A 25,124-nucleotide genomic window follows, 5' to 3' on the forward strand; every position below is an offset into this window, starting at 1 on the left:
TATCATACTAGCAACATATTGGTGTAGCATAGGGTGTAGAAGACGGGCAGCATTCTAAAATCTTCTAAGACTTGGTCTCTTAGTGGGCTTGTCTTGGGAATATGCCTTCACAGGTGTTTCTGTCTCTCCTACAACGTAGAGCTTTCTTCCTCCTGCTGCTACTGTTTTTCCTGCCTGCAGCATTCTCTATTTCCTTGATGTCCTCTCCCCTGTTGAATAAGGGGGAATTTCCCCACCTTAGGTGAGACAGAGAGGTTGGAGTGGAGCAGAGTTCCCTTCTCCCTGTTGGGGTAAGTCTTCTGTATTGCCCTCTGGGGAGATGTCCTTCCTACTGGAGTAGTCCTTTCTTAGGGAGATAGGGTTTCTCCTATCAGGACCATAAAGGGATTTTTCTTGAATCCTCAGACCGTTTTGTGATAACCTGCTGGCATTTCTGGAGGGAAAGTGTGTCCCACTCCCACCTCCCATGACTGCAGTTTCTAGGAGTTTCTCACTCTCACATTAGTTCCACACAACTTCTGGCAATTTGCAAAATTACTAAATGTTCCCGTCAGTTTATGGCATCCAGCAGGTTTTGCTCTAGGCAAACCAATATCAGGTGCTCTATCTCTGGATGTGATTGTCATTGATTTTGGCCAGTTTGTCTTGTTGAACAAACTGGAAGGGGAAGGGGTTGGCAACTTCGAAGTTCTTTACATGTCAGAGCTGAAGATATATTTTCTTGGCTAAGTTTCCCTACTATTGGGCACACAGGAACTAAGAGTCACAATGTGGTCTGAACTGTCTCTTTGTATTTGGCTTTGGGTGAGGGGAATGAAACAAGGACTCCAGTATAATCTCTACTTATACATGGTATTTACAGGAGGTATTTTGTCAGGACGTTTTTTTAGGAATGAGTGACTCATGTGGTGATTAAATATAAGACTTGAGAATAGGCTAATAGAGGCATGGTTGGAGAATTACACAGAATAGCTTGATTGGGGTGGAGAACCGCACAAGAATCAGTAGGAACCGAAGCTGGAAATAGTGTCCAGAGTACATTCAGACTGGGAAATGTTTGACTACATTCTGTGGTCAGCATGGAGTCACTACAGATTTTGTAAATGATAACAGCAAATACATAATTAATCTAGCAATAGTATTAGATAAACTGAAGGGACACTGGGCTAGTAGTATCAAGCTCAAGATTTAGTGTCTGACTAGAAATGAAAAGGAGAAACTGAGGAAGGCTGTGATGTCCCAATGATAAAATCAGACATTTGAGAGATGAGGTACAGGAGTCTGGCCTATAATACAAAGAACTTGAAACGCAACCAGATCTCACAACAGAGATTAGGTTTTGGAGTCATTAGATTTTGGAGTCATCTGCATGGAGGTTATAGCCGAAATACTGAATAGAGATGTGGTCTTCGGGAAGAACAAGAGCTGCGTTTAGAACTTGGGGAATGTGTAAATTTAAGGGGATGGGAGAACATAGAGTTAGCAGTGGAAAAGCAAGAAAGATGGGAGTAAAACCAGGACAAGATGTAAAGGAAATTAAGGTAGAAGATGGTCCTTTTTTTTCCAACTTATGTCTGGCCTATAGGGGCAGACTCTGAACTGTACAGATCCACCCAGCCTTGACTGGAAAACAGCTTCCTATATAGCGCCGCGTGAATGGCTTGCTTCTTGCTAGAGTTTTACATGAACTCTTTTTATAGTGGAAATAGATGAAAATGTTCCACAAGAAATGGTTAGTGTTTTTATTAGGTAAGCATCCGCAATTATGAGCTAATGTCCCATTCTTGGAATCTAACCAGGTAGGAGAGCGATTTGTGCTGGCTGTAAAATTGTGATAATAGCCAAATTTAGTACACAAAATTACCATGATCTCCGAGGTAACTGCAAACGATTTACTACAAACCAATATACAACCTTCACAATACATGAATTTCTTCAGACATCTGTATTTGTATTTATGTGCTGTATGTATCCATATATGAAGTACAATCGGATGCTCTACAGCTGGTATTTAGTGGCTTGTTTCTCACGCTGACTGCATGGTCAGTGTTTAAAGGAAATAAGGCAATGTTTGGTAAATCGCTGACTGCATGGTCAGTGTTTAAAGGAAATAAGGCAATGTTTGGTAAATCTATAGCAACAAGACAGTTTTCATCAAGTTTGTGAAATGTAATTTTATTAATAGAAGGGCATGTCTTACCAGACAAACTGTCCCAAAATAAATAAAGTTTCAGCATCATTAAGAGCACACAAACACACAATTTTACAGGATACAATACAAAGTCAATTTTGATGATGTTCTTACTTGCATTTACTAAAAATCTGAGAGAGACTGTGATCAATCTCTAAATAATGATCCTGCATAAAGAGAAAAGTACAGCACAGTTATTTCATAGAAGGTTTTAGAGTGACAGTTTGAGAAGACTCTGCTTTAAAAGATATTAAGATATATCACAAATCAGATCACACTCTCTGTTAACATTACAGCATGGAATTGTACTTAATCAAAAATAAAAGAAAAGTGGCTGAAGAAGGCTGTATACTTTCTTTTCCAACATAACACTAATTTCTATTTTTGGCATGAATTAATAACCTTTTCCATTAGTAGGAAAACGTGCTCTGCAAACTCTCGGAGGGCACCACGGCCACCATAGCTTTTGCAAATATATCCAACAGCCTTCTGGGCAGCGGCACAGGCATCAGCAGGAACGCCACTGAGGCCCACTTTCTTCAAGCACTCCTCATCAGACACTTCATTTCCTATCAAGTTAAAGAAACACTGGTTGAATATTTAAAGAGAGAAGGAATTTTCTTCCTAAGTAATGCAAACAGCAATCAGTAAGTGATTCTGGCAACTTCAGACACTGTATATTAGAAATACTACAGATTAGATGGAACAAAAATAAAAGCATTTCCAAGTATAATAAATACTTAAGGTCTAGGGTTTTTCCTAAGTAATTCATAATAAACGCTTATCAATTAGAGGAGAATGGAGTATACGTTCTGCTTGCCATGCATATTACAATTACTAGAAATCTAATATAAACTATAATTATTTAAACTTTTTATTAAGGAAAATTTCAAACATGCAAGAATCCCAAATTTATGTAATTATTAATGTTTTGCATTATTTATCAATATTCTTGTCCATTCCCTGCCCCCCCAAGTTTTTTGGAGGAAAGGGAGAAGAAGGAATTCCCAGAAAACATACTTTACCCATAAACTTTGCCATCTGTCTATAATACATATATTTTTAAGAAACTGACATAATATCATCCAACCAACAAAATCAACACTAATTCCTTAATATCATCTAATAACCTAGTACATCCTCAAATATCCTCAGCTGTCTCAAAATTGTCTATAAATCAACTATAAAAAGTTGATTTATTTGAATCAGAAACCAAAAAAGGTCCACATAGTGCATTTTGTTGCTATACATATTAAGTCTCTAACAGTTCTCTCTGATTTGTATGCTGCTTGTTGAAAAATTACCATCACATTGACATAACTACATCCTTTCTCTCCCTGCCTTGCTTATTAGTTTCTCCACCTCCCCCTCTTATTTTATTTTTTTGGTAGGATGAATTTCAGAAGCTCCCAGGATCTAACATTCACCATTCTGCATATAACTATTACTATAATATAGACTAAATACTACTAATAAATGTTGGTTAAGAGTGTTTGTTTTAAATCTGTTCTACATTTATCGACTGAAATTTTTTCTTTTATTATTAAATGTATTGAAATTTGAATTGTTTTCAATGAAAGATGATAAAAATTTAAGTATTTCTTTGCATAACCCACCCCTGAAACTAAACTTTATTAAATTTTATTTATAAAAGTGTTTATTAGAACTAATAAATGAATTCAGTAAAGTTGCAGGATACAAAATTAATACATAGAAGTCTATTGTGTTTCTATATATACTAATAATGAACTCTCAGAATGAGAAATTAAGAAAACAATCCCATTTAGTATTTCATCAAAAAGAATAAAATACCGAGGAATAAATCTAAGGAAGTAAAAGACCTGCACTCAGAAAACTCTTTAAGACACTGACAAAACAAACTGAAGATGACACAAACAGATGGAAAGATATACTGTGCTCATGGATTAGAAGAATTAATGTTGTTAAAATGATCATAACTACACCAAAGGCAATCTACAGATTCAATGCAATCCCTCTACCAGAATACCAAAGGTATTTTTCACAGAACTAGAATAAAACTAAAATTTGTATGGAAACAAAAGACCCCAAATAGACAAAACAATCTTGAGAAAGAAGAACAGAGCTGAAGGAATCATGTTCCCTGTTTTCAAAAGCTATACTCATTAAAGCAGTATGTTAAGAGATTAATCCTAAGAGTTCTCATCACAGGGAAAACATATTTTTATTATCTCATATGTATCTATATGAGATGATGGATATTCACTAAATTTACTGTGATAATCACTGCATGATGTATGTAAGTTAAGTCACTGTGCTGTAGATCTTAAACTTATACAGTGCTGTAAGTCAGTTATATCTCAATAAAATTGGAAGAAAAAAAGTGTCAACATTTTAAAGGAATACGCTTTTATACATTTATGTAGCTGACACAAAATACTGCTCTGATTTTTAAAATAAAAATTTGGAGTTTATTCTCTATTTTCTTGATTTTCTAACCTCTACTTTTTATACTTTTTTCCTTATGTGATATAAGTAATGCATATTCTTGGTAGAAACTTTAAAAAAAAAATAAACGAAGGCAAAAAAAATCAAAATTAGGCTAATTATTATTATTTATGGATAATCACTGTACTTTGGCATATATATTTTACAGTTTTACTTATATAAATGATATACACTTATTACTAAATGCATACACTATTTTAAGGATTTTATATTATCTTCAATTTCTTTCCCAATAACCTTATGAAGTTTGATTTGTGTTTATACTATAAGTAGGAAAACTTAAGGCTTAGAGAAGCTGCTTAAGGTTGCACAGGTAATAGTAAGTACAGCTGGGATTTGTTATATGTTCCATTAAAATTGTTTTCTTCTTACAAAAATTGGATCATTTTCTATCAAAGGTTCTATAGTATTTTTCTCCACTGAATCTTCACATGTGATTCAAAGGCTACTCCTGAAGTCCCCGGATCACGTGCCCCCAAAGCATCCCTGTGCTTCTTCTTTTGAGGCCCATATTATCCTTGTAAATATTTATCTCATACACGGTTTATAGTTATTATGTATTTTAATAACTTTTCATTACTGATATTCAAAAATGTTGACATCATTAGACTGTAAACCCTGTAAGCAATAAGTCCCAGCAACCAGTTCCAGGTATACATAGAGGAGACACCTGATAAATATACTTGCTTAATGCTAAAGTGAAAAACTTGTGACCATGTCAAGGAATACATATTACAGCATTGTTTTTAATGGTTGCATAAATCTATTTGTGCAGGATATTTAGGTGGGTTCTTTTTTTCCCTCCATTATTGGCATATTTGTTCAATTTCTTTCCTGGAAATGGAATCTGGGGAGTCAAATCTATGTACATTTTAATAATAGCAAAATATATTCAGAATGTACTTCCTATATATCAGAAATCTTCAATCCATTATTATGGCTGAATAGAAGGACACCAACCAAGATACGCCACTTCTTTCCAGCACAGGCCCATTTCTTTTCTCCATTCATCTACAACTGCAAGCTTGTCTGGTACACTGACTTCCATTTTGCAATCCAGTTTTAAGGAAGAGAGAGTCTGCTTTGAACAGGCCCTTTCTGAGATTAACCTCACCTTAAGAAAAAAAAAAAAGGGCAAAATGAGAAAACAGAAATCTCTCATAATAACACCTTTTAAATAATACAAATCACAAGTGAGTAGTCTGAAGGACTAATTAAGTAAAATCAACTAATTTATTTTAAAATGATGAAGCTTTAACACATTTGATTGCTAGTAGTCCAATAAAGGCGAAAGACTGTTTTCTACAGTGCAAAGGATTCTATCTACAGGTAAAAAATAAAATACACATTGTCTGATAACAATCTAAGATTCTCCAATAATTCAATTTATTCAGAGGAAAGTCTAACTTGTCTCTCATGCTGCTCAGAAACACGTATTTAAGATTTCTAGTGAATTCTAAGAAATCATCTTAAACTTCATTTTTGAAAATACACATAAGTATTGTTATTTTGAATTAAAATTTTCAATCATAAGAATAAGCTACATTTAAAAAATCCACCTGAGATTTGCTTTTCTCCAAATGCTGACACCTATTTTCTATGAAATCTTTCTGGTTGCAAAATCCTATCAGAAATACTAGATAGCACCTACTATCATACTCATTAAAAAAATAAGAAATATTATTTATTGATAGACAAATTACTAATTCTGCTCATCTAAAAGTAAATAGCACAATTTTCTAGGCATGTGAAAGCTAAATTTCAGATATTTTAATTGATAATACTAAAAACGTAAATCTCTTATTTCCCTCACGTGTTCCTTGACCTTAAATCACAATCTTAAAAAGCATTGCTATGTTCAGGGGGCACATACCTCAATACCACTTTTCTTTAATAAACTTATCCCAATAGCATCTTTTACATCGTAAGATATTATTTCTTTTTGGTCTCCTGATACATAAATGTGGCCATTGGTTAGACATCCATCAATATTGCAAACGAAAAGTTTTATCTCCTTCAGCTTCTCTTTGCCAAAATAGCCAAATCTAAAAGAAACCAAAATAGACTTTTGAATTTTAGTGTGATACTAATCTCTCATCTGGCTAACACCAGTAAACTTGATAACCCGTTTCCATTTAATTACTCAAACATTACCTTTCCAAGTAACCTCACATATACACTTCAACTTACAGTGCAAGGATTTTAAGTGTGGTCTAACCAGATTATGTGCTTCTCAAGTTACTGAATAAGCCATCTATAGGCATATTTTATGTATATGTCTTCCTCACATAAGCAAAATAATTACAAAAGATCCTAAGATTGGAGGATCAAAAATCAGTTGTCCACAAGTGAATTTAAATGTATCTACTAAAAATCATTCATTGTGGTCTAGTGCAAAGGCTATACAATCTTGTTTTCACCTTAAAACTCTTTGTTCTGCAATAGGCCAGTCAATGTCCACATCTATGTCCACACTGTGCTCGGCTCGCATCTCGTAGTACGCCATTTTCCCACCCTAAAGATAGCACAGGTGCCATGAGGACTGTTGTCAACATGCATTCACACATATCAAAAAGTTTATTACAATACAGAACAATGAATCCACTTCTATAGTACTAAGAAAAATGAATAAGCCAGTAATACCAGACATACAACAAATAATTTTTTTTGGAGGGGAGAGCTTATTGTTTTCCATATATTCAAACCACATAAAACAAACAACCTTGACATTTTTCAAATTCTATTTACACAGTGCAAGTTCCCATTTTTCTTTAAATAGATTTTAAAGACTGAAACAGAGTAGAAATAATATGCATTCTCCAGTATTCTGACCACAAGGAATTTTCTGGGAATCCCTAATTGTATCCCCTTTGTTCTGGTAGTCTCTCCCATCATCATCCAAAAGCAGTAGTATAAATGTTTTTGGAACTTCTGTTCCTATTTGCAATAGGGGTAAGATTGGGGAGGAAAAGGAACTGTAGTATCTACTGTACAGAACTGCCTTAGATCCCTGAGCTACAGATGGGAGTGGACAATAATTGTCTGGGTCACATGTGGGTAAAGGTAGGAACAGTGTCATGATCCTGGGGTGTGGGGCAAGAGGAGTGAGGCCTTTCCTGATTGTAATCATTTGAAGGTCAATATCAATCACTAGAAATTTTCATTTTTCAGAATTGTCAGTCTCTTTACAAATCTTGTTACAATGAGAAAGCTACTTTTCTCCACACTTTAGGAAAGGGTCAAATCACATTCCCCCTTAGCAAAGAGCTTATGGAGGGTGGTATCTATAGATGTCAAATCTAATTTTCCTGAATACTCAAACTTAACTGAACAGCCAGTCTACAGTTCGCCTACTGACCAGAAGATTGGAAAAATTCCTTCCCCTTAGAGAATGAGTCACATTAGAATTTTTACTATAAAGAATGGAGTTCGGGGGTTCTTAAATGCTATTTTTTGAGTAACATAGGACCTGAATCCAAATCCTAACAGTGCCATTCACAATTTGTTTTTGCTTTGAGCCAATTGCTTCATTTTTCAGAGCTGCTATTTCCTCCTCTGAAACAGAACTAGGAACATCCATTTTATTCCGTTATATAAGATAACCTATGTAGTATTTCATATAGTCCTGGGTCCATAGTAAGTGCTGAATAAAGAATAGCTATAACCAAAATGAACAAATAGTATATGATGTAACCACACAGGCTCTAAAGATGAGAGAGACATCCAACTCCCTTATTGTAAAATGAGAGCATTAAGACTCAGAACAGATAAAATGATATATTCAAGGTTAAATAGTTATAGAGATTTTACTACAATATATTCCAGTTTTCCTGATGCCCAGGTTGGTGCTCTTTCACCTCTACTATACTGTTGTGTTTTTTGTCTCTTTTCAAAGTAATAAAGGTTATTCAACTGTACAACCACAACTTGACAGTAATACAACTATGGATTAAAAACAGAGTTTTGAATGAAATAATATGAATACCAGGACACATATAGAACATTCAATACTTGTTTCATTTCTTATCTTAATGTTGCAACTGTAGCAGAATCTTTCCCATATTCACTGAATGAACCCCAAAGATCATTTTGGGGTAAGTGTGCAGGATAAATGCCTCAGATGATAAATCTTGTCAGTTACTGCTTTTCCCCTAGGGGTTAATACTTTCCTTTATGTGCATACTTCTTTCTTAGAACTCAAAGTATATAGATAAAAGGGTTTGAAAGGTTTTTGCAAAATGAGGGCACAAACCTGTAAGTAACCCATCTCTATCAAATGTCTTTTAGCAAAATAAAACGAGCCATTTTCATATAATTCTCCATCCCAGTCTTGTCGACGAGGTCGTTTAGCTGGATTCAAATTCAGAGGCTCAGTCATTTCACGAACTAAAAGCAAAAAGCTACAGTAAGTCCCAGGTGCTTTGAACACTGAAAATGTTCATTCAGTAATTTTTTTAAAAAGCAAATAAAAATGAACTCAGAAGGTAGAATATTTCTGTATCTAAATAAACAATTTAAAAGATTTTTTAAAGAAACAAAACCTCTAATAATTCTGATGATTTATCTTTGCTTTTCAATAACGATAATAGAAAAATAAGGTATCTTACAGAGAAATTCTGAGCAATTAAAGTTTTAAACTATTTATACAAATATAATGCTTTGGGAGGACATAAAGGCAACCTTAAAATAGTTTCAAAAGAACTGAATTTGTTATAAAGTACCCATAGTTCAGTATTTGAGCCCTTTAAATCTACTTGCTCACTATGAGCTTCTATAGAAATACAATGTATGTGTTATTTATCTAATGTGGTTGAGAAATTACTCTCATGGAATTATTACAGAAAAATGAATACTTCCCCACTAAATTATTGAAACTTTAATATTGATAGAACTGCTTATATAATGTATGATACATTCTTACTAGTAGTTAAAAAAATACTAATATAAAATATACATAACAATAAATAATGTTTACTTATTATTATTGTTGGTAATAATGAAGGCTGAGCAATACCAACATTAATGATTATAACATGATATAATAAATGAAGCCTTCAGTATTGGTATATAGGAATTCCCTTGGCTTTCCACTAAATTTTTGCCAAATTTGTGTTTATGGATGTGTATGGATACTTTTTGAACTTTTTGAACTTTAATCACATATCATATAAAGCTCAATATTCAGTTTAACACTGGGCTTCCTTGATTTGTTCAAAAATGTGTTTTACAAGCTTTAATCCTTCCTATATCTTATTTCTGATATTTAGTGAATAAGTTCAAAATATTATATATATAAAACTTAACGTAGAACTTGCTACAGAGAAGACACTCAATAAATGCTTATTGAATGAAATCAATAAATTTAGTCATTGATATACTGCATTGACTTTGACAGCATTCATATTTAGAGGCTGAAAAATCATCATTTTCTGTCTATAACTTTATCTTCTTATCTTAATTGCTCTTTTGTGGACCTTCTCCATTTTCACTGCATCTTCCCCTCTCCTTTAAGTCAAACATAGGTTAGAGACCAGCTTTCCTACATTCAACACATGTCAGGGCATTGAAGAGTAATCACACTGCCTTTCTTCAAGTATGTTACATTTACCTATTTGTTGGTGATTCTATTCTTTATTACAGATTTTGCTACTTCATCTGGCTAGAAATCAGGCTCTAGCTAAACGTTATGGAACTCTTTTTGCACAAGAAGTTACAAATTTTGGGAAGCAATTCCACAAATTCATTCTTGAGGTTCTCCAAAACTTTTTGGTGGAAGACTTCTATTCCCACAATTCTGTGATTTATACGGAGTTTATCAAGCAAGTCTAGAACAACATAAAAGTATTTGCTCTAGAAAAATGACATGTCTTCCTCAAAATACAAATAGAGGGTTAAAATAATCCTTTGTAAAAAGTAATTTGGTAGAGAATTAATTTGGTCTCATTGTTTTGCCTCAATAATCACAAGATTTAGAACACATTATAAATGTTATTACCTACTAGAGTTAAGAATCCCATGTTCTATTTTACTGCTCCCTTTTTACTCTCCCCACTCCTAAAGAATATTTACATATGAAAAATTAATTCTCCATAAAATGAGCTAAAATAAAGATTGATACAACAGATTACCTCCTTTCTGAATTTCACCCCATCGAAACTGATGGCGTCTCACAACAGAGAAAACAGAATCATATCCTTCTTCTCGAATCATTTCTGCAACTTTTTGAAGATCAGTAGGATGTAAACACGGAGAAGTAGCTTGAATATTTCCTACAATGTCAACCTCTTAAAAAGACAAAACAAATGAAAAGAACATCAAAATAAAGTTCTTTGCAAGCAAGTAATACTAAGATCTAAATTCAAATGTTAAAACAAGTCTTGTGAAATGATAGGCAAGTTGGAAATTATGTAAAATTTTGAATAAACTATTAGTCAAACTCATACCATTGTGATAATTAAGAAATTCTATGATGGCATCTAGTGAGGTAGAACTGTCTTTTGAAGCTTCAGAACTTCTTCGATGAACTTGTGCACCAAATTGTTTGGCCACATTCTCAATTTCATCATGGTCTGTTGAAACCCAAACACTGTACAGATATTAAAAAATAAAAAGCCAAATCACTAAAAAAAAAATCATTAAAGATAAAAAGGAGCTCTGCAACCCCAAAAATACAGCTTACATAATGTTAGAATAGTTTTTGTACCAGCAAAATAATGTTACAGATAGAAATTAATATAAAATTTAAAGAAAAATAAAGTATTTTCTATGTAAACCACATTTTAAAATGTCTGAATCAAAAATGTGGTCCTAGATGTAATATTTATATTTACATATATAAATATTTATATTATATATAACATTATTTATATACATATTATTTACATAGACCTAGATATAGTTTTATAAAGTTAGAAAAAAATGATAATTGGTATTTTTGAAGCTACTGGTATATTAAAGACACTAGTAACACGAGAAGTTCAAATCTAAAGAAAATAAAGAAGATACTGCTTCTCATTCCCCATCAAAATCCAAAATATTGTGTATTTAATATACTTGCTAAGAAAAAAATGGATTTGGCTTAGCCAAACCACAACACTCAAAGAGTTTCAAGCTCAGTAGAGACTAAATGCCCAAAACAATCAGACAAGCCAACTCTTTTTTTTTTTTTTTGGCCAACTAACAATGGGTATATAAATATCTGAACATAGAATCAAGTGGGTAAAGCCACCGATAACAATTAAAGATGTGGAGAACATGACTTGATTGGCTCAGGAGAGCTTAGTTGAACAGCTCTATTAACCACAGCTTACAGAGTTGACCATTTGGACTTTATAAGATGACGACTAAGACTAAAATATAAAACATTATTTGGGGGCGTGTACTAGTCTGTACTGAATTGTTTCCTTGACCTTTACAAATCCCCACTGCTAGAAACAGAAGATGTGAGTATTACTCTAGCCACAATGTTTTTATAGTGACATTACACAAAGAAATCTGAATGACTTCTTTGGTATATGCATATACAGTTGACCCTTGAACAACACTGGTTTGAACTGTGTGAATGTTTTTCAGTAAATGTACTGGAAAAATTTTAGAAGGTCTGCTAAAATTTGAAAAAAATCGCAAACTGTGTAGCCTAGTAATATTGGAAAAAATAAGAAAAAGTTAGGTGGGACTTCCCTGGCGGTCCAGTGGTTACGACTCCGTGCTTCCAATGCAGGGGGTGTGGTTTTGATCCCTGGTTGGGGAACTAAGATCGCACATGCTGCGAGGCATGGCCAAAAAATAAACAACAACGATGTAATTAAACCAGCCAAGATGACTAAGTATAATACCACAAAAACACGAAAAAAAAAAAAAAGTATGCCATGAACGCATAAAACATATGTAGATAACAGTCTATCCTTACATAGATATGAGTGATATTTAATATAAAGTTAATAATGTTTTACTTTTCTGTTTTTTAACCCTGCCCATCATCACAGGTAAGTGGTTTTTTAAAAAAATGGAACAATGTTTCTGACACTGTATTATGAATATGACTGTAATACTGTACGCCATAAAAATTTTATAATGATTCATTCATTAGTGTATAGGCTAGGCTACCGTGAAGCAATCATACTGATTACAACAGGCTACCATAAAGCAATCACACTGTTGCTTCTTTGTTATCAATGCCCGAATCATTATACCTGTAAATAAATATGAATTTCTTTTTCACATTATCTTTTTATTTTTGATGTTCAGTGTTAGTAATATGTGTAACATCTACAGTTTTGTATCATATGACAATATTGATACTGACAGGTGATTCATCTTGTAAACAAAGTAAACTTATGATATAGTGCAGTACTGTAAATGTATTTTGTCTTCCTTATGATTTTCTTTTCTCTAGCTTACTTTATTGTAATATACTATACAATACATATATATTATAAAATGTGTTAATAATAAAAAATAAATAAAACATAAACAAAATAAAACAAAATTAAATAAAACATAATGTGTTTCAGATATAGAAAACTCATGGTTACTCATGGGGAGAGGGAAAGGGGGAGGGCCAATATAGGGGTAGGGGAAAAAAAGGGTTATTATGGGATTACATAAAATCATGTGTGAAACTTTTGAAAATTGTAAAGCACTAAGGAATTTAAAGAATCTTTCAATTAAAAAAATCAATTAAATTTTAAAAACAATGTGTTTATGTTACTGGTAAGGCTTTAGTGAACAGTAGGCTATTAGTAGTTAAGTTTTGGTGGATCAAAAGCTAATCTGGGATTTTTGACTGCCCGGGGTGGGGAGTTGACACCCCTGACCCCACATTGTTCAAGGGTCAACTCTATTTCTTTTACCCCTTTCATTCAGTATCTACTGAATGAATGAGAACCTGCATGTTTCAAACGTCTATGCTCAATTGTCAAGAGTGAAAAGAGAGAAACTAAAGAAAAATTTCTAACATCTCTGGCTTTCATTTATGAATTTAATTTCATTTATTGCCTTTACTATTGGCAGATGATTTAATAGAGATAAAAGTCAATAAACCCCCATAGTGCCTCCAATTTGTTTTTCAGAGGAAACCTAGTAAACAAGATGAGCCATTGGCTAGGAGTCAAGTGTGTCATACCTACTCATGTCATTCTGCGCAAGGCACAACATAGGAGCCCTCATTTTCCTCCATCTCAAAATCTGAAATAATTTTGGGATAAGTTTTTCACTGGAAAGTGTCACAAAGTTATATAACAAAGTGAAGTACCAACAAAAATGTAGTGAATTTTTTAAAGAGACGATAAAAGGAGGGTGGTGATGGTAACAGTAAAAAAGTAAACAGTAAAAGGAAGAGATGAGTCTTTTGACATCTGGTTTCCATCACTAATTGAAATAAATTACTGAAGCCATTTACTTTATTATCCTGATCTTTACTGTAATAAACATTCAACACATCAGGATTCAGTGATCTTTTGGAAATGCTAAACAGTAAATAAGAAATAACAGAGGTTGGGAAGAGGTTTGCCTGTGTTTCATCTTTCCTCCCTTTTATTATTCATTTATTCATTCATTCATGAAATGATTCCTGACTGCCTATTCTGTTTCAGGCCCTACTCTGGACACTGGGATATATAATCCATTTTCTTGAGAAACTCTCAGCGGATTGGTAGAGACAGCGAGAGGTAAGGAAGCAATAACTAACCTTTCTACAATGCTTTACTTTTTACAAGGTATATTTATAGTGCCTGCTACATAACAGGTGCTCAATTTGTTGAATGAATGAAACAGTAGATGGTTAAGAGCATGGACTCTGAAGGAAGGGCTTCAAATCCCGGCTCTACCACAAGCTAGCTTTATGACTCTAGGTCAAATCTCCCTAAGCCTCAATTTTCAGTAAAACGGAGGTAATAATAGTAGTAATTACCTAATATGATTGTTATGAGAATTCAACATAAACCACAATACAGAATAAACGTTTATTAAGTGTTAGCTATTGAAAATAATAAAATAGGAATGGCAATAAAGGAACAGCTACACAGTCTCATCCTCACACTGACTCTGTTGGAAGGAAAACTGAAGTTTTGCTTTCAGACCTTCAAAGGTCCAAATGTCTAATTTGTATGTATTATGTAAGGCAATGGCATTATGAATATGAAAACAGTATCTTATAGGTACACTTAAAATACAATGATCATCATTTATTAGAAGGACTAAGTCAGTCAATCATTCTCCCTTGGTTTAGGGGCATCAGATGAGGCAGGGCAAAAGAGAAAGAATGAGCAAATGAACAAACAGGGATAATAAAATTTAAAATCAAGTATAAAGTAAATGTCAAAGTTCAACGTCAATGGCTTTAAATTTAAAATCAAGTATAAAGTAAATGTCAAAGTTCAATGTCAATGGCTTTAAATTTAAAATCAAGTATAAAGTAAATGTCAGAGTTCAACGTCAATGGCTTTAGCCTCAGATGAAGTCATACTACATCTAACAGGATGAACAGGAGTATCAACCATGATCCCTACGACAGAAACTTCAAATCATAAGCTGCCATTTCAAGGACAACATAGCATGGCCTTTCATTAATCATAAATCCACACCCTAGAAATGAAACCAAAACTTATGTTTATCTTTCACGTTAGGCAACATTTTAAAAAATCAATTTACTCTGAGATTCACTTACACAGCACTCAACCACTGTTGAAACCAAGCTCTTAAAAACTCAGCTCAAACAATAGCTTTTTACTAAATGAAAATATTATCTCAGCATTTTTCTTGACTGTTAACTCTCCAAGTTAGTGTGCAAAGTTAGCAACCTTGAAAGTATTGTTAGCTTTGATTCTAAGCAGGCCAGAAACTCAATTAAGTCAAAATGATTTTGAACAAAATAATCTCCAGGCCCGAAAAACACAAATCAGGCAAGCTACAGTTTTCCCCAATTCCTTCATAGGGTACATATTTGTTGAAGGAGGCAGAAGGGGAGAAGCAGGAAGGCTGCTCCAAACTGACTGCAGCTTCAGAATAAGTCAATTAAATTCAAATCTACCACTTCTGGGTGGTAGATTAGAACTCAAGGGGCAGAGAGGGATGTATAACTGCAAGCTTTCTAAATTAACTGTTTTAAGAGGGCATCCAGGGGCTATCTGCCAGAAGAACATAGGTAAATTCTCCCAGCAGCACTGAGCATGCATTTTCAGGGGCTGGGATCATCCTAAGAACAAGGCCTTAAGCTGCTAGAAACCATGACAGAGTTTGGTTGAACACAGACGTTTGGATGGAGTTGTTTGTTATGTGTGGGAAGTTCTGCCGTTCTCAGCAAAACTACCCCCATACCATAAGGGGAGAGCCTATCTAGAGGAATCAAGAAATAGAGGATTATGGTGAGGAAATAGAGGATATGGTGCACTATCCCCTTACTTTCTTTTTCTTAAAAATATGTATTATCACCTGGTACAGTATACACTGTTTATATATTAACTGTCTTCTCCCTATAATAATGCAAGCTCCACCAGCCTAGGGATGGACCCTACTCCTATAACCCTTGGTTAAGGACACATAACAGTGCCTGTCACATAGTAGGTAGTCAATAAATGTTTGCTGAATGAATGAATCATTTTTGCCCTTGAATCTGTATCTCAAACAAGCCCTACCTTTTTTTGTTTAGCCAGTTTGAAAGGGGTTTCTAGACATATGCAACTGGAGTTGTGAATGCATTCTGTTCTCAATCTATTATGAATGTGATATTCCTCTCTAGCTTGTCACAAAAATAGGATTTTACTACATCACTACTAACTGGATGCACCTTCTCTCGGTCCTTTTTTTTTTTCCCCAGTGTGTACCCTTTGTAAGGAGGTAAAAATGTCCAAAAGTCTGTGAGCTTAACACGGAAAGAACCATGTCACACACATCTTGCTGTTCCCTTGGATGTGTATGGCAGAAATTAGGGTTCAGTGTTTACTGAACTGAACCAAATCCCCCAGTCTTTCTTTATCACTCCTTTGCACACTTCCTGTTACATTACTGTTATATTCTGTGTGCCAGCTCTTATTTACCTTGCACCACCCAGGACTTCCTTTGGATAAAAACATTAAATTAGTAAATTTATACTTTTTTGGTACCTCCTTTGTAAACAAGAACAGTTAAGTGAAAATCATTTATCCATATATTAATGTAGGTAATTAATATGCTCCAAAAACAGCCATCTCTTTAAAAACCAAAACCCAAACATCAAAAAGGTGAAAATAATTTACTTTCCACGGTAACAAATTCAAGCATAATTAGGTTGAAATTACCATGTGTAAGTTCATTCTTGGCACAGAATTCTATCTCCCTTCTTTTATGAATGACATAAGCTTGTAACTCCTGGCCAATACGGCATATGGCCATGTCTCTAAATGATGCACAATTAAAACTGTCCTTAGGACAAACGAGGTTCCAAAGGTATGATCAAACCATTTATAAGCATTTCATCAAACAGTCCAGCGGTGCGGTTTTCCACTCTCGCACCTACATACAAATGTGGGGAGCTGTCTAGATTGTGCTGACTCACAGGCAGATAGCTTAGAGTATTTTCCAAAGGTCAGGAAAGGATCTCCAAGCTGAGCTTGAAATGAGAAAAGCCTTGACAGCCCACTCCATTCATGAACCCGATGCCTCCTTAATCGAACAGCACCAGGTGGGTATCAGACGCCGGGCAACAGGGGAAAGCCAACGGCCACTGCCTAAAGGAGTTCACAGATTATCGCAGACGTTTCACAAGGGTGGACTCCTTTCCTTTACCCTGCGAGGTCAACCCGGGCAGCGCAGACAGTAGAGAAGAGGAAATCTCCCCCTTTACGGATGTTATTCTCAAGGGCGGAGACAGGAACGGTCCCAAGTTCATGGCTACTAGCAGCTACGGAACAAGGAAGAAGCTGGAGCCCCTCCTCCCCCGGCTGCCAGCCGGGGCCCAGACACCCCGGATCTTGCACACCCCTTCCGGGGGCGATTGCCCCCCGGAGCCCCTGCCCCTCCGGCGGCCCGGCTCCCCCTCACGACCCCCGCCCAGGCCGCACCGCCCACTCTCGCACATGCGCACCTCTGGAAGACCCCCGAGTCCAGGGCCGCACGCAGGACCCAGCCAATGAGCGGGACCCCCGCCAGGTGCTTAATGTTCTTCAGGGGGATGCCTTTGCTGCCGCCGCGGGCCAGGATTAGGGCCGCCAGGTGCGGGGGCTTCTCCACACCTCGGCCCTGGCCCCCGCGGGAGTTGCGCTGCAGCTTTGGCGGCCGACCCCGGGAGGGCCGGCCCCGCGGGTTGGAGACGGAGGTGGCGGCCCCCTTCTCCACCGAGTCCATCTTCCTCCCACGCCTTCTCCCCAGCTTCTCCACATCCGGGAGCTCTTCTCTCGCCACCTCAGCTCGGCGCCGCCCGACCTCCCCGCCCGACCGCTAGCGGGGGTGGCTGTTCCCGGCCCCGCCCACCGCCACGTCCCCGCGCCCTCGCGGGGCACGCCGGGAATTGTAGTCCGCGGGTCGCTCGCAGGGTCCCGGAGGGCCTGTAGGCTCTGCCCGGACGACCCCCAAGTCCAAGCCCGGCACGGAAAGGCCAGAAATGCCTGGAAGGAAGTGTAGCTTCTAGGGGGCTCGATATTGTATGGAGATTAATAAAATAGGCAACACAGGTTACCGATCTTCTGCTGAAGAACTTCTCCATTTAGGAATTGTGGTGGGTTTTCCACGGCACACCCTGGTGCACCCGAACACTAATCAATTTTATATTTTAAAATGTATATTTTAAACGTCCGTCTTTCTGCTATGTTTCTGACTCATTGTTTCCAAGAGATGACCTCATTCGAATGTCCTCCAAGCACCTTAAATTCAACATTTTAAAAACAACCCTCCCAGAGCAACCCTGTATTTTTGGTAACCATGTGAGGAGAAGCTCAAACTGCTTCTACCTCTGCATTTTCTTTTTCTTTCTTTTTTTTTTTTTAAATTGAGGTGTAACTGACATATAACATGTTAGTTTCAGGTGTACAATGTAATGATTCAATATTTGTATGTATTGGGAAATGATCACCACAATAGGTTTAGTTAACCTTTCAACATATCTGTCTGCCTTTTCTATCAAATATCACCATCCGTCTGGTGGAAAAACTTGGAAGTCAACCTTGTCTATTCCCTTCTAAGTGTAGTAGACACCTGTTAGTTTTCTTGTTTTGGGACTTCTGAAAACCTTTTCCTTTCAGCAATTGTCACCTCTCTTACCTGGTTTGCGTTTCACGCAAATCCTCAGCAGTGTAGCAGTGGGTGTGTGACCCAAGCTGATCAATCTAAGTACCTCAGCTTCCTGAACGCAGTTGTGGTCTAGGAGCAGGCATATGACCAAGCAGAGCCTCTTGGCGTCCTTTCCAGAGACTCTGGGAAAGAAAGGATCTTTTTCTTGCTGAATATTTGGGTGCTAAGGACCCTGTAAACCTGAATCCTGAGGGCAGGATGAGGGAAGGGGGATGGTGGGAGTTTCTGTTCTGAAATTGGGTGGGAGGCTGATGTTCACACAGAAGAAAACAGGGCCAAGACATGCAGGGAGAAGAGAGAAAGAGCCCCGATGGCATCATTGAAACCTCTTAATCCAGCCAAGAGGTTCAAAGGTGCGCGCGTGCGCGCACACACACGCACATACATGCATACATATATCTCTGTTTTGGGGTGGTTTTTTAGGAAGGAATCTCCTACCTAGCATGCGTTTTGTTTTTTACCAGTTTTGCAAGCCTGTATCTGGAAGTAGAGAGTCTCCTTGTCTGTCCTGGGTAAGGGCTAGTACATCCAGAACGAATGAAAGGTAGTAGTACTGCCTCTTCTTCTCAAGACGTGACAGAAAGCCTTTGTGCTTCTCAGGTCTTGGCTCTTTCTGAAGCAGACAGAGTAAGCCTTTCGTGTTTTGGGTCCTGGACAGGCACTGGAAACTTCACGTGTCATCTGTTTGCCTGTGAAGCAGCTCAGCCCTTACTGGGACGGGTTCTGGGAGAAGGTGCTGAATGTGGGGTAGTGTGGCTGTAAACAGACATCAGTGCTGTGCCTGAGGAAGGTGGGCAGACCCCAAGAACCATCCCAGCACTCCAGGCCAAGTGACCACTTTGCCTCCAACGTACTGGCTCATTGACTGGGACCTTCACAGTTATTTTGCTTGAGAGAGAGCAACACTGATTTTTTGGTAACCATGTAAGGAGGACATCTACTGCTTCTTACACACCAAAACCTCTTTTCTCCTTTCCACACCAATAACAATCTTAGTTCCCACTAATAAGATAGTTACCATTCACCACAGTAATTCCCTAGGGGCCCACAAACCCTAGTGGGCCACTGACATCTGAATAGTTTAACTTCTCTGGCACTGGTGTCCTCCAAGCTGGGGACACAGCAAGTGGCACCACTGTTGCTTATCAAAGGAGATTATAGCAATTTGCGTAAAAGCTGTGAGACTATGGACTCCTCCAGGAGAGGAACTGTTCCTTCTTTGTAATCACATCCAGAACAATATGTGGGTCACAGTATCTGCTTAGTAAACGGCAGTGAACTACGTCTGATGTTACTTTTCCAGTCTCTGCCCACACATACTTTTTTCTTTTTTTTTTTTCACTCTCCAACTTTACCATAAACTCATTTATTTAAAAGAAACTGTACGTCCATATCCTGGCTGAATTGGGCATTCATATTATGTGTTAAATGCCCAGGAATAGCAAAAAATTAAACCAACTCCATACAAAGCAACTATAAGAACACAAAAACAGAACAAACAAACCAAAAATCATACTTTTAGCTGATGAAAACTCTCTCCGCCAAACGAACCACAAAGTGGTATACTGCCACGCATACTTTTTTATATGGTTGCAGTCTTACAATAATAAAGCATCTTGTATTCTTTGTATTTTTACAGTACAGTTTTGGTTAGACTTGACAACTGGCTGGTCCCAGTCCTGAGAAAGAAAGAGAGAGAGGCAGGGGAAAGGTTAGAAAAAGTGGAAGGTGATTCATCTAATTCAATATATGACACATGGAAGTTTGATAATTTTTTTCAATGAAATTAGAATATACTCATTTAATATATTTTTCTTCTGTGTGGTCAATGGGCATAAAGTTTCCGGTAAACAAGATGGATAAACTCTAGAGATTTGCTGTACAACATTGTACCTATCGTCAACAATAATGTATTGCACACTTAAAATTTAAGATGGCAGATCTCATGTTACATGTTCATATCACAGTAAATAAAATTTTGAAGAAAAGAGAGAGACAATAACTGTGCCAGGAAGAGGAAATGTTAGCTTGTCTTTGGGTTACTCTGAAGGAGTTAAAAATACACTGCTCTCAAAACAAATATTCGGACTCATCCTTCCTTTAAAGATGCGTGTGAAGTATTGCTGCCAAAGAATAATTCATTTGTATTCATAGTGAGAGAATACATCTTTGTATGACATCTTATTTTATGATTCTGTATATGAACACACTCAATACACAGAGGAGTCCTTTCATTGATTTGCTCGCATTTATTGCATTCCACAAGCCAGGCCTTGTGTGACACTTCAGGAAAGCCAAAGCAAGATGGCCTAGACCCAGAGCTTAGCATTCTGATGGGGAGACAGGCAAACCTCAGTAGAGTGTCGTTTGTGCTTTGATAGAAATGTGTGTTCTGGGGTGGGCAAGAATGGGGGAGAAGTATTTAGGTTAGACTGAGATTTTTGTTGGCTGAGATGACTCTTGCAATACTGTTCAAGTACAAGAATCTTCTCTGCTGAGGGAACAACCTTGGGGAAGGCACAGAAGAATGAAATAGCTTTCCAAAGAGAAACTGGGAAACTTGAAGTCGGTCACTATAATTGGAGCATATGATACTTGTGGGTTCGTGGCAAAAGATGAGAATAGAGGGGAACATGTGGGCCAGATTACAGCACATAAAGGTATTAGGAGCCAAGCCTTGTCAAGGAAGTTATAAAGAGCAGGGATAGGGCACAATTCACTTCATTCTTTCAGCAAATCATTATCGCATGACTACTATGTGTTAGGTACTTTGCTGGCCCCTGGAAATACATCGAAGGTGCTAGAAAGTGCTCAATTTCTGGATGTATCTTAGAAGTATAGCTAATAGGATTTGCTGACAAGCCAGACGAGGGGTGTGAGAGAAGGAGGGAGATAGAGTGGTGGCAGAATCTTTGGCCTGACCATTATAATTTTTTAATGATGGTGACTCTCACCAACAAGAGGGTAGGATTGAAGCTATACCAACATGTGAATCTAAGGATCAGTCAGTCTCTGGTGATGCAAGAATCCCAGCTCTGGAGAAAACCCCCTTTCCTTGAGTATTTCTGGGAGTTCTCAAGGGTGTCTTACATGTGCCCATGAAAATGAAAGTCCTGGCTGCAACTTATAGTGGCTGCAGTTGCTAGAGCACCACAGACCTATTTCTCTCTCTGGAGCTAAGATTTTCTTATTGGTTTTTTAACACATAGATTTTTACTGAGCTGTAAGTACTACATATATTTTTTACTGATTTGTAAGTACTATATATATATGTATATACATATTTACTGAGTTGTAAGTACTGTATATATGTATATGTATATGTGTATGTCTATATATATACATATATACACACACACACAATTCTGTATTCTTTTTTTGTTGTTTGTATCATTATAAAGTCTTTAAACTTACTGGTAAAAGTTGTTTAAAATTACTTTCAATGCATAGACCATACTTTATTCAGCAATTCCTTATTACTGAACATTTGTACGTAAGGTAATAATCCCTAATAAGTTTGTGTATAAATTTGTAATGATGAAGGCGATGGTGTCTGAAGCAGATTTCTATAAATGAAATTACCCGAATAAAATTTAGTGATTATCTTCCTTTGAATCCAAATTAAGATTCAGTGCTATCTGGCTATGTTGGCAACGGTTACTAGTCACGTATAAGTTATCTCTTGCCACATAATAAATTACCCTAAAACTTAGCAGCTTAAACCAACAGACATTTCCATCTCACAGTTTCTGAGGGGCAGAGAGGCATTTAGAGGAGCGATTCTGGCTCAGGGTTTCTCATGTGGTTTCAGTCAAGCTCTCAAGTGGGGGCCATGATCACCTCAGGGCCTGACCGAGTTAGAGAATCCACTTCTAAGGTGGCTCATCCACCTGGCTGTTGGCAGGTCTCAGTTCCTTGCTGGCTGTTTGTGTGTGCAGAAGCTTCCCTCAGCTCCTTGCCCCATGGGCCTTTCCACGAGGCAGCTCACAGTATATAGCAAGCTGCACCCCCCGAGCAATGATTCAAGAGAGAATGGAAGAGCAACCAAGATGGAAGCCACAGTATCTTTTAAAGACCCAGTCTCCCCAAAATTGTTTTTAATTTAAAATTTTTTAAAAATGAAAAATAAGTTAGAAAACCCCCAAATCCCCAAAACACACAAAATATAAAGACCCAGTCTCCAAAGTCACACACTGTCACTTTTGTTTCGTCCTATTTGTTTCAAGTGAGTCACTAAGTCCAGCCCACTCTCAAGGGAAGGGAAATTGGCTTTACTTTTGAAGGGGAGAGTGTCAAAGAATTTATGGACATATTTTAAAAATCACCATAACCTAGGAGTTGGGCCTCTTTCCTCCCTTCCCTTCCTTTCTTTTTTTTATCAGCTTTAGAAGGAAGGAGGAGGTCTGTCCTGACCCCAGATTCCTGGGAAGTATCCCCAGGAGACTAGATTAATAATCCCAAATGGGCATTAGATAGGTAGAATTTTTTTTTTTTTTTTTTTTTTTGCAGCCCATGACAGAGCCCACATGGCTGCCAAATCATAGGTATTCCCAGAAGGTGTGATGACAGCACCTGTGCGGGAGAAATTTCAAATGTGGCCATACCCTATTACTGGGGCATAACCCAAGATGCACATCCCTCAAGCAGAAATAATAAATGGAGTGAAAGATTCCTGATTAAGAGGACTTCCACTGCCACAAAGTTGCTAATGGTTTGGTGTTTGTGACCTTATATTTATTAAGATTTGAATTGGCATTTAATATATCTGAGATGAACAGATGAATTTTTCAATCTATTTCAAGATAAATGAGTTTTTTAAAACATGGATATGTTAATAATAGGGAAATTATTCCAAAAAGCAGATTGGAAAGAATCTGTAGAAAATAAACTTGAAAACTTGCATGGAACAAGTGAAGGAAGGGTTAACCTGCAGAGAAATGGTACTGTGTAAGCTCAGATAATTTGGAAGACTTGAAGGACTCCCTGGATCCTTATTTAGAAGGAGAAGGAAAGGGACCTGCCTTAGAACCACTGAGCTCAGAGCCAGTCCGGCCTCCAGCTATTTCAGACTTTGAACTCCATGGGAGGTTTTGATAAGAGCCAGGCCTGAAGGTGGGGGAGTTGCTCGTGGTATTAAAAACATCTGATAAGGACTGTCTGCAATTAGAGAACTTCTGGACGAAATATCAGTTCTTTACGGACAAACTCAACCATTGTTCTGTGACAGGTTTGGGAGACTGAAAGGTGGAGGGAAGCAGGTAAGTTGTAACTGCCAGGGGAGCCAGCCTCTGTTACTGAGGATGCCAAGGAAGAGTCAGGAAGACACCAAGACTTTGTGTTCCATAAAACTGTGGAAGCAACCCCTCAAAGACAAGATGTAAGGTCAACAAAATCAGAGAAGATTCTGCCTAGCCCTCAAAGGAGAATGTTTCTGGAACAATACTCTGCAACGTGGTGAATGAAAAATGCCCACCACTATGTTGATGTTAATGGAGAATGATCACTTTCTAGAAGGATGTATTCATAATTGTAGCTAACCTTTCCTGAGAACTTGGTGCCGTGCAGACTGCTGAGTCTTCACGCGTATTATCTCATTTCATTTTCATGACAACCCTAACCCTTAACACCATCCCCAATGGTAGATAAGAAGAGGGAGCCCCACCTGGCTCTTTAAGGAACTTTAACTCCTGTTCAAAATCCCACAGCTGGCAAGTGATCAAGGTGAGATTCAAACGCAAAGTCTCGAACTCTAGAATCTGGGTTCTGAACCCTTAGGCTATGAGAACCCGTCTTGAATGATTTAGCAGTTATATTTTGATTTGATGAGGAGAGGAAAGAACAGAGAGAACACCCAGATTCAGAATAAGTAGGATCTGGTAACATATGTTTCTGTAGTGTGCTCAGTCCTCTGGTACAAATGGAGTTCTTGGCCAAGATGGTGGAAGAGCTATGGAAACGGTGAGACCTTAGGAGCGAGCAGTGCTGATATCATCAGGTGCCCTCATAAACTACTTCCCCAAAAGGGGGCAAATAGAGAATTCCACTGTTCACTTGTACAGAGGCCTTAAGGCTGTTAAAGGGTAGGAAGGAGGCATCCCAAAAAAGAGCCACCTAGCAAGTAGAGACACAAGGGTGTCACTTTGATCAGAGGATAAGAAGGGTGGATCATCTGATCAGATCTTTG

At 37.3% G+C, this 25,124-nt stretch overlaps 1 protein-coding gene and 1 long non-coding RNA gene across 2 annotated transcripts in view; one reads left to right on the forward strand and one right to left on the reverse strand.

Annotated features, from left to right (window-relative positions):
• Positions 1-2,159: 2,159 nt before the first annotated feature.
• Positions 2,160-18,083, reverse strand: CMAS (cytidine monophosphate N-acetylneuraminic acid synthetase). Its single transcript, XM_004325308.4, has 8 exons — positions 17,739-18,083; positions 11,122-11,264; positions 10,807-10,962; positions 8,931-9,064; positions 7,099-7,193; positions 6,552-6,723; positions 5,639-5,792; positions 2,160-2,760 (listed from the first exon to the last, which is right to left on the reverse strand). The coding sequence occupies exons 1-8, from the start codon at positions 17,996-17,998 to the stop codon at positions 2,570-2,572; spliced, it is 1,305 nt and encodes a 434-aa protein (XP_004325356.3). The 5' UTR covers positions 17,999-18,083; the 3' UTR covers positions 2,160-2,569.
• Positions 14,272-25,124, forward strand: part of LOC141275899 (uncharacterized) — a 79,745-nt gene continuing 68,892 nt past the window's right edge. The window contains exon 1 of the long non-coding RNA XR_012324505.1: positions 14,272-14,346. This is a non-coding gene — a long non-coding RNA (uncharacterized lncRNA). The remainder of the gene's footprint in view (positions 14,347-25,124) is intronic.

Source organism: Tursiops truncatus, chromosome 11, assembly GCF_011762595.2.
Source record: "Tursiops truncatus isolate mTurTru1 chromosome 11, mTurTru1.mat.Y, whole genome shotgun sequence".
Lineage (NCBI taxonomy): Eukaryota > Metazoa > Chordata > Mammalia > Artiodactyla > Delphinidae > Tursiops > Tursiops truncatus.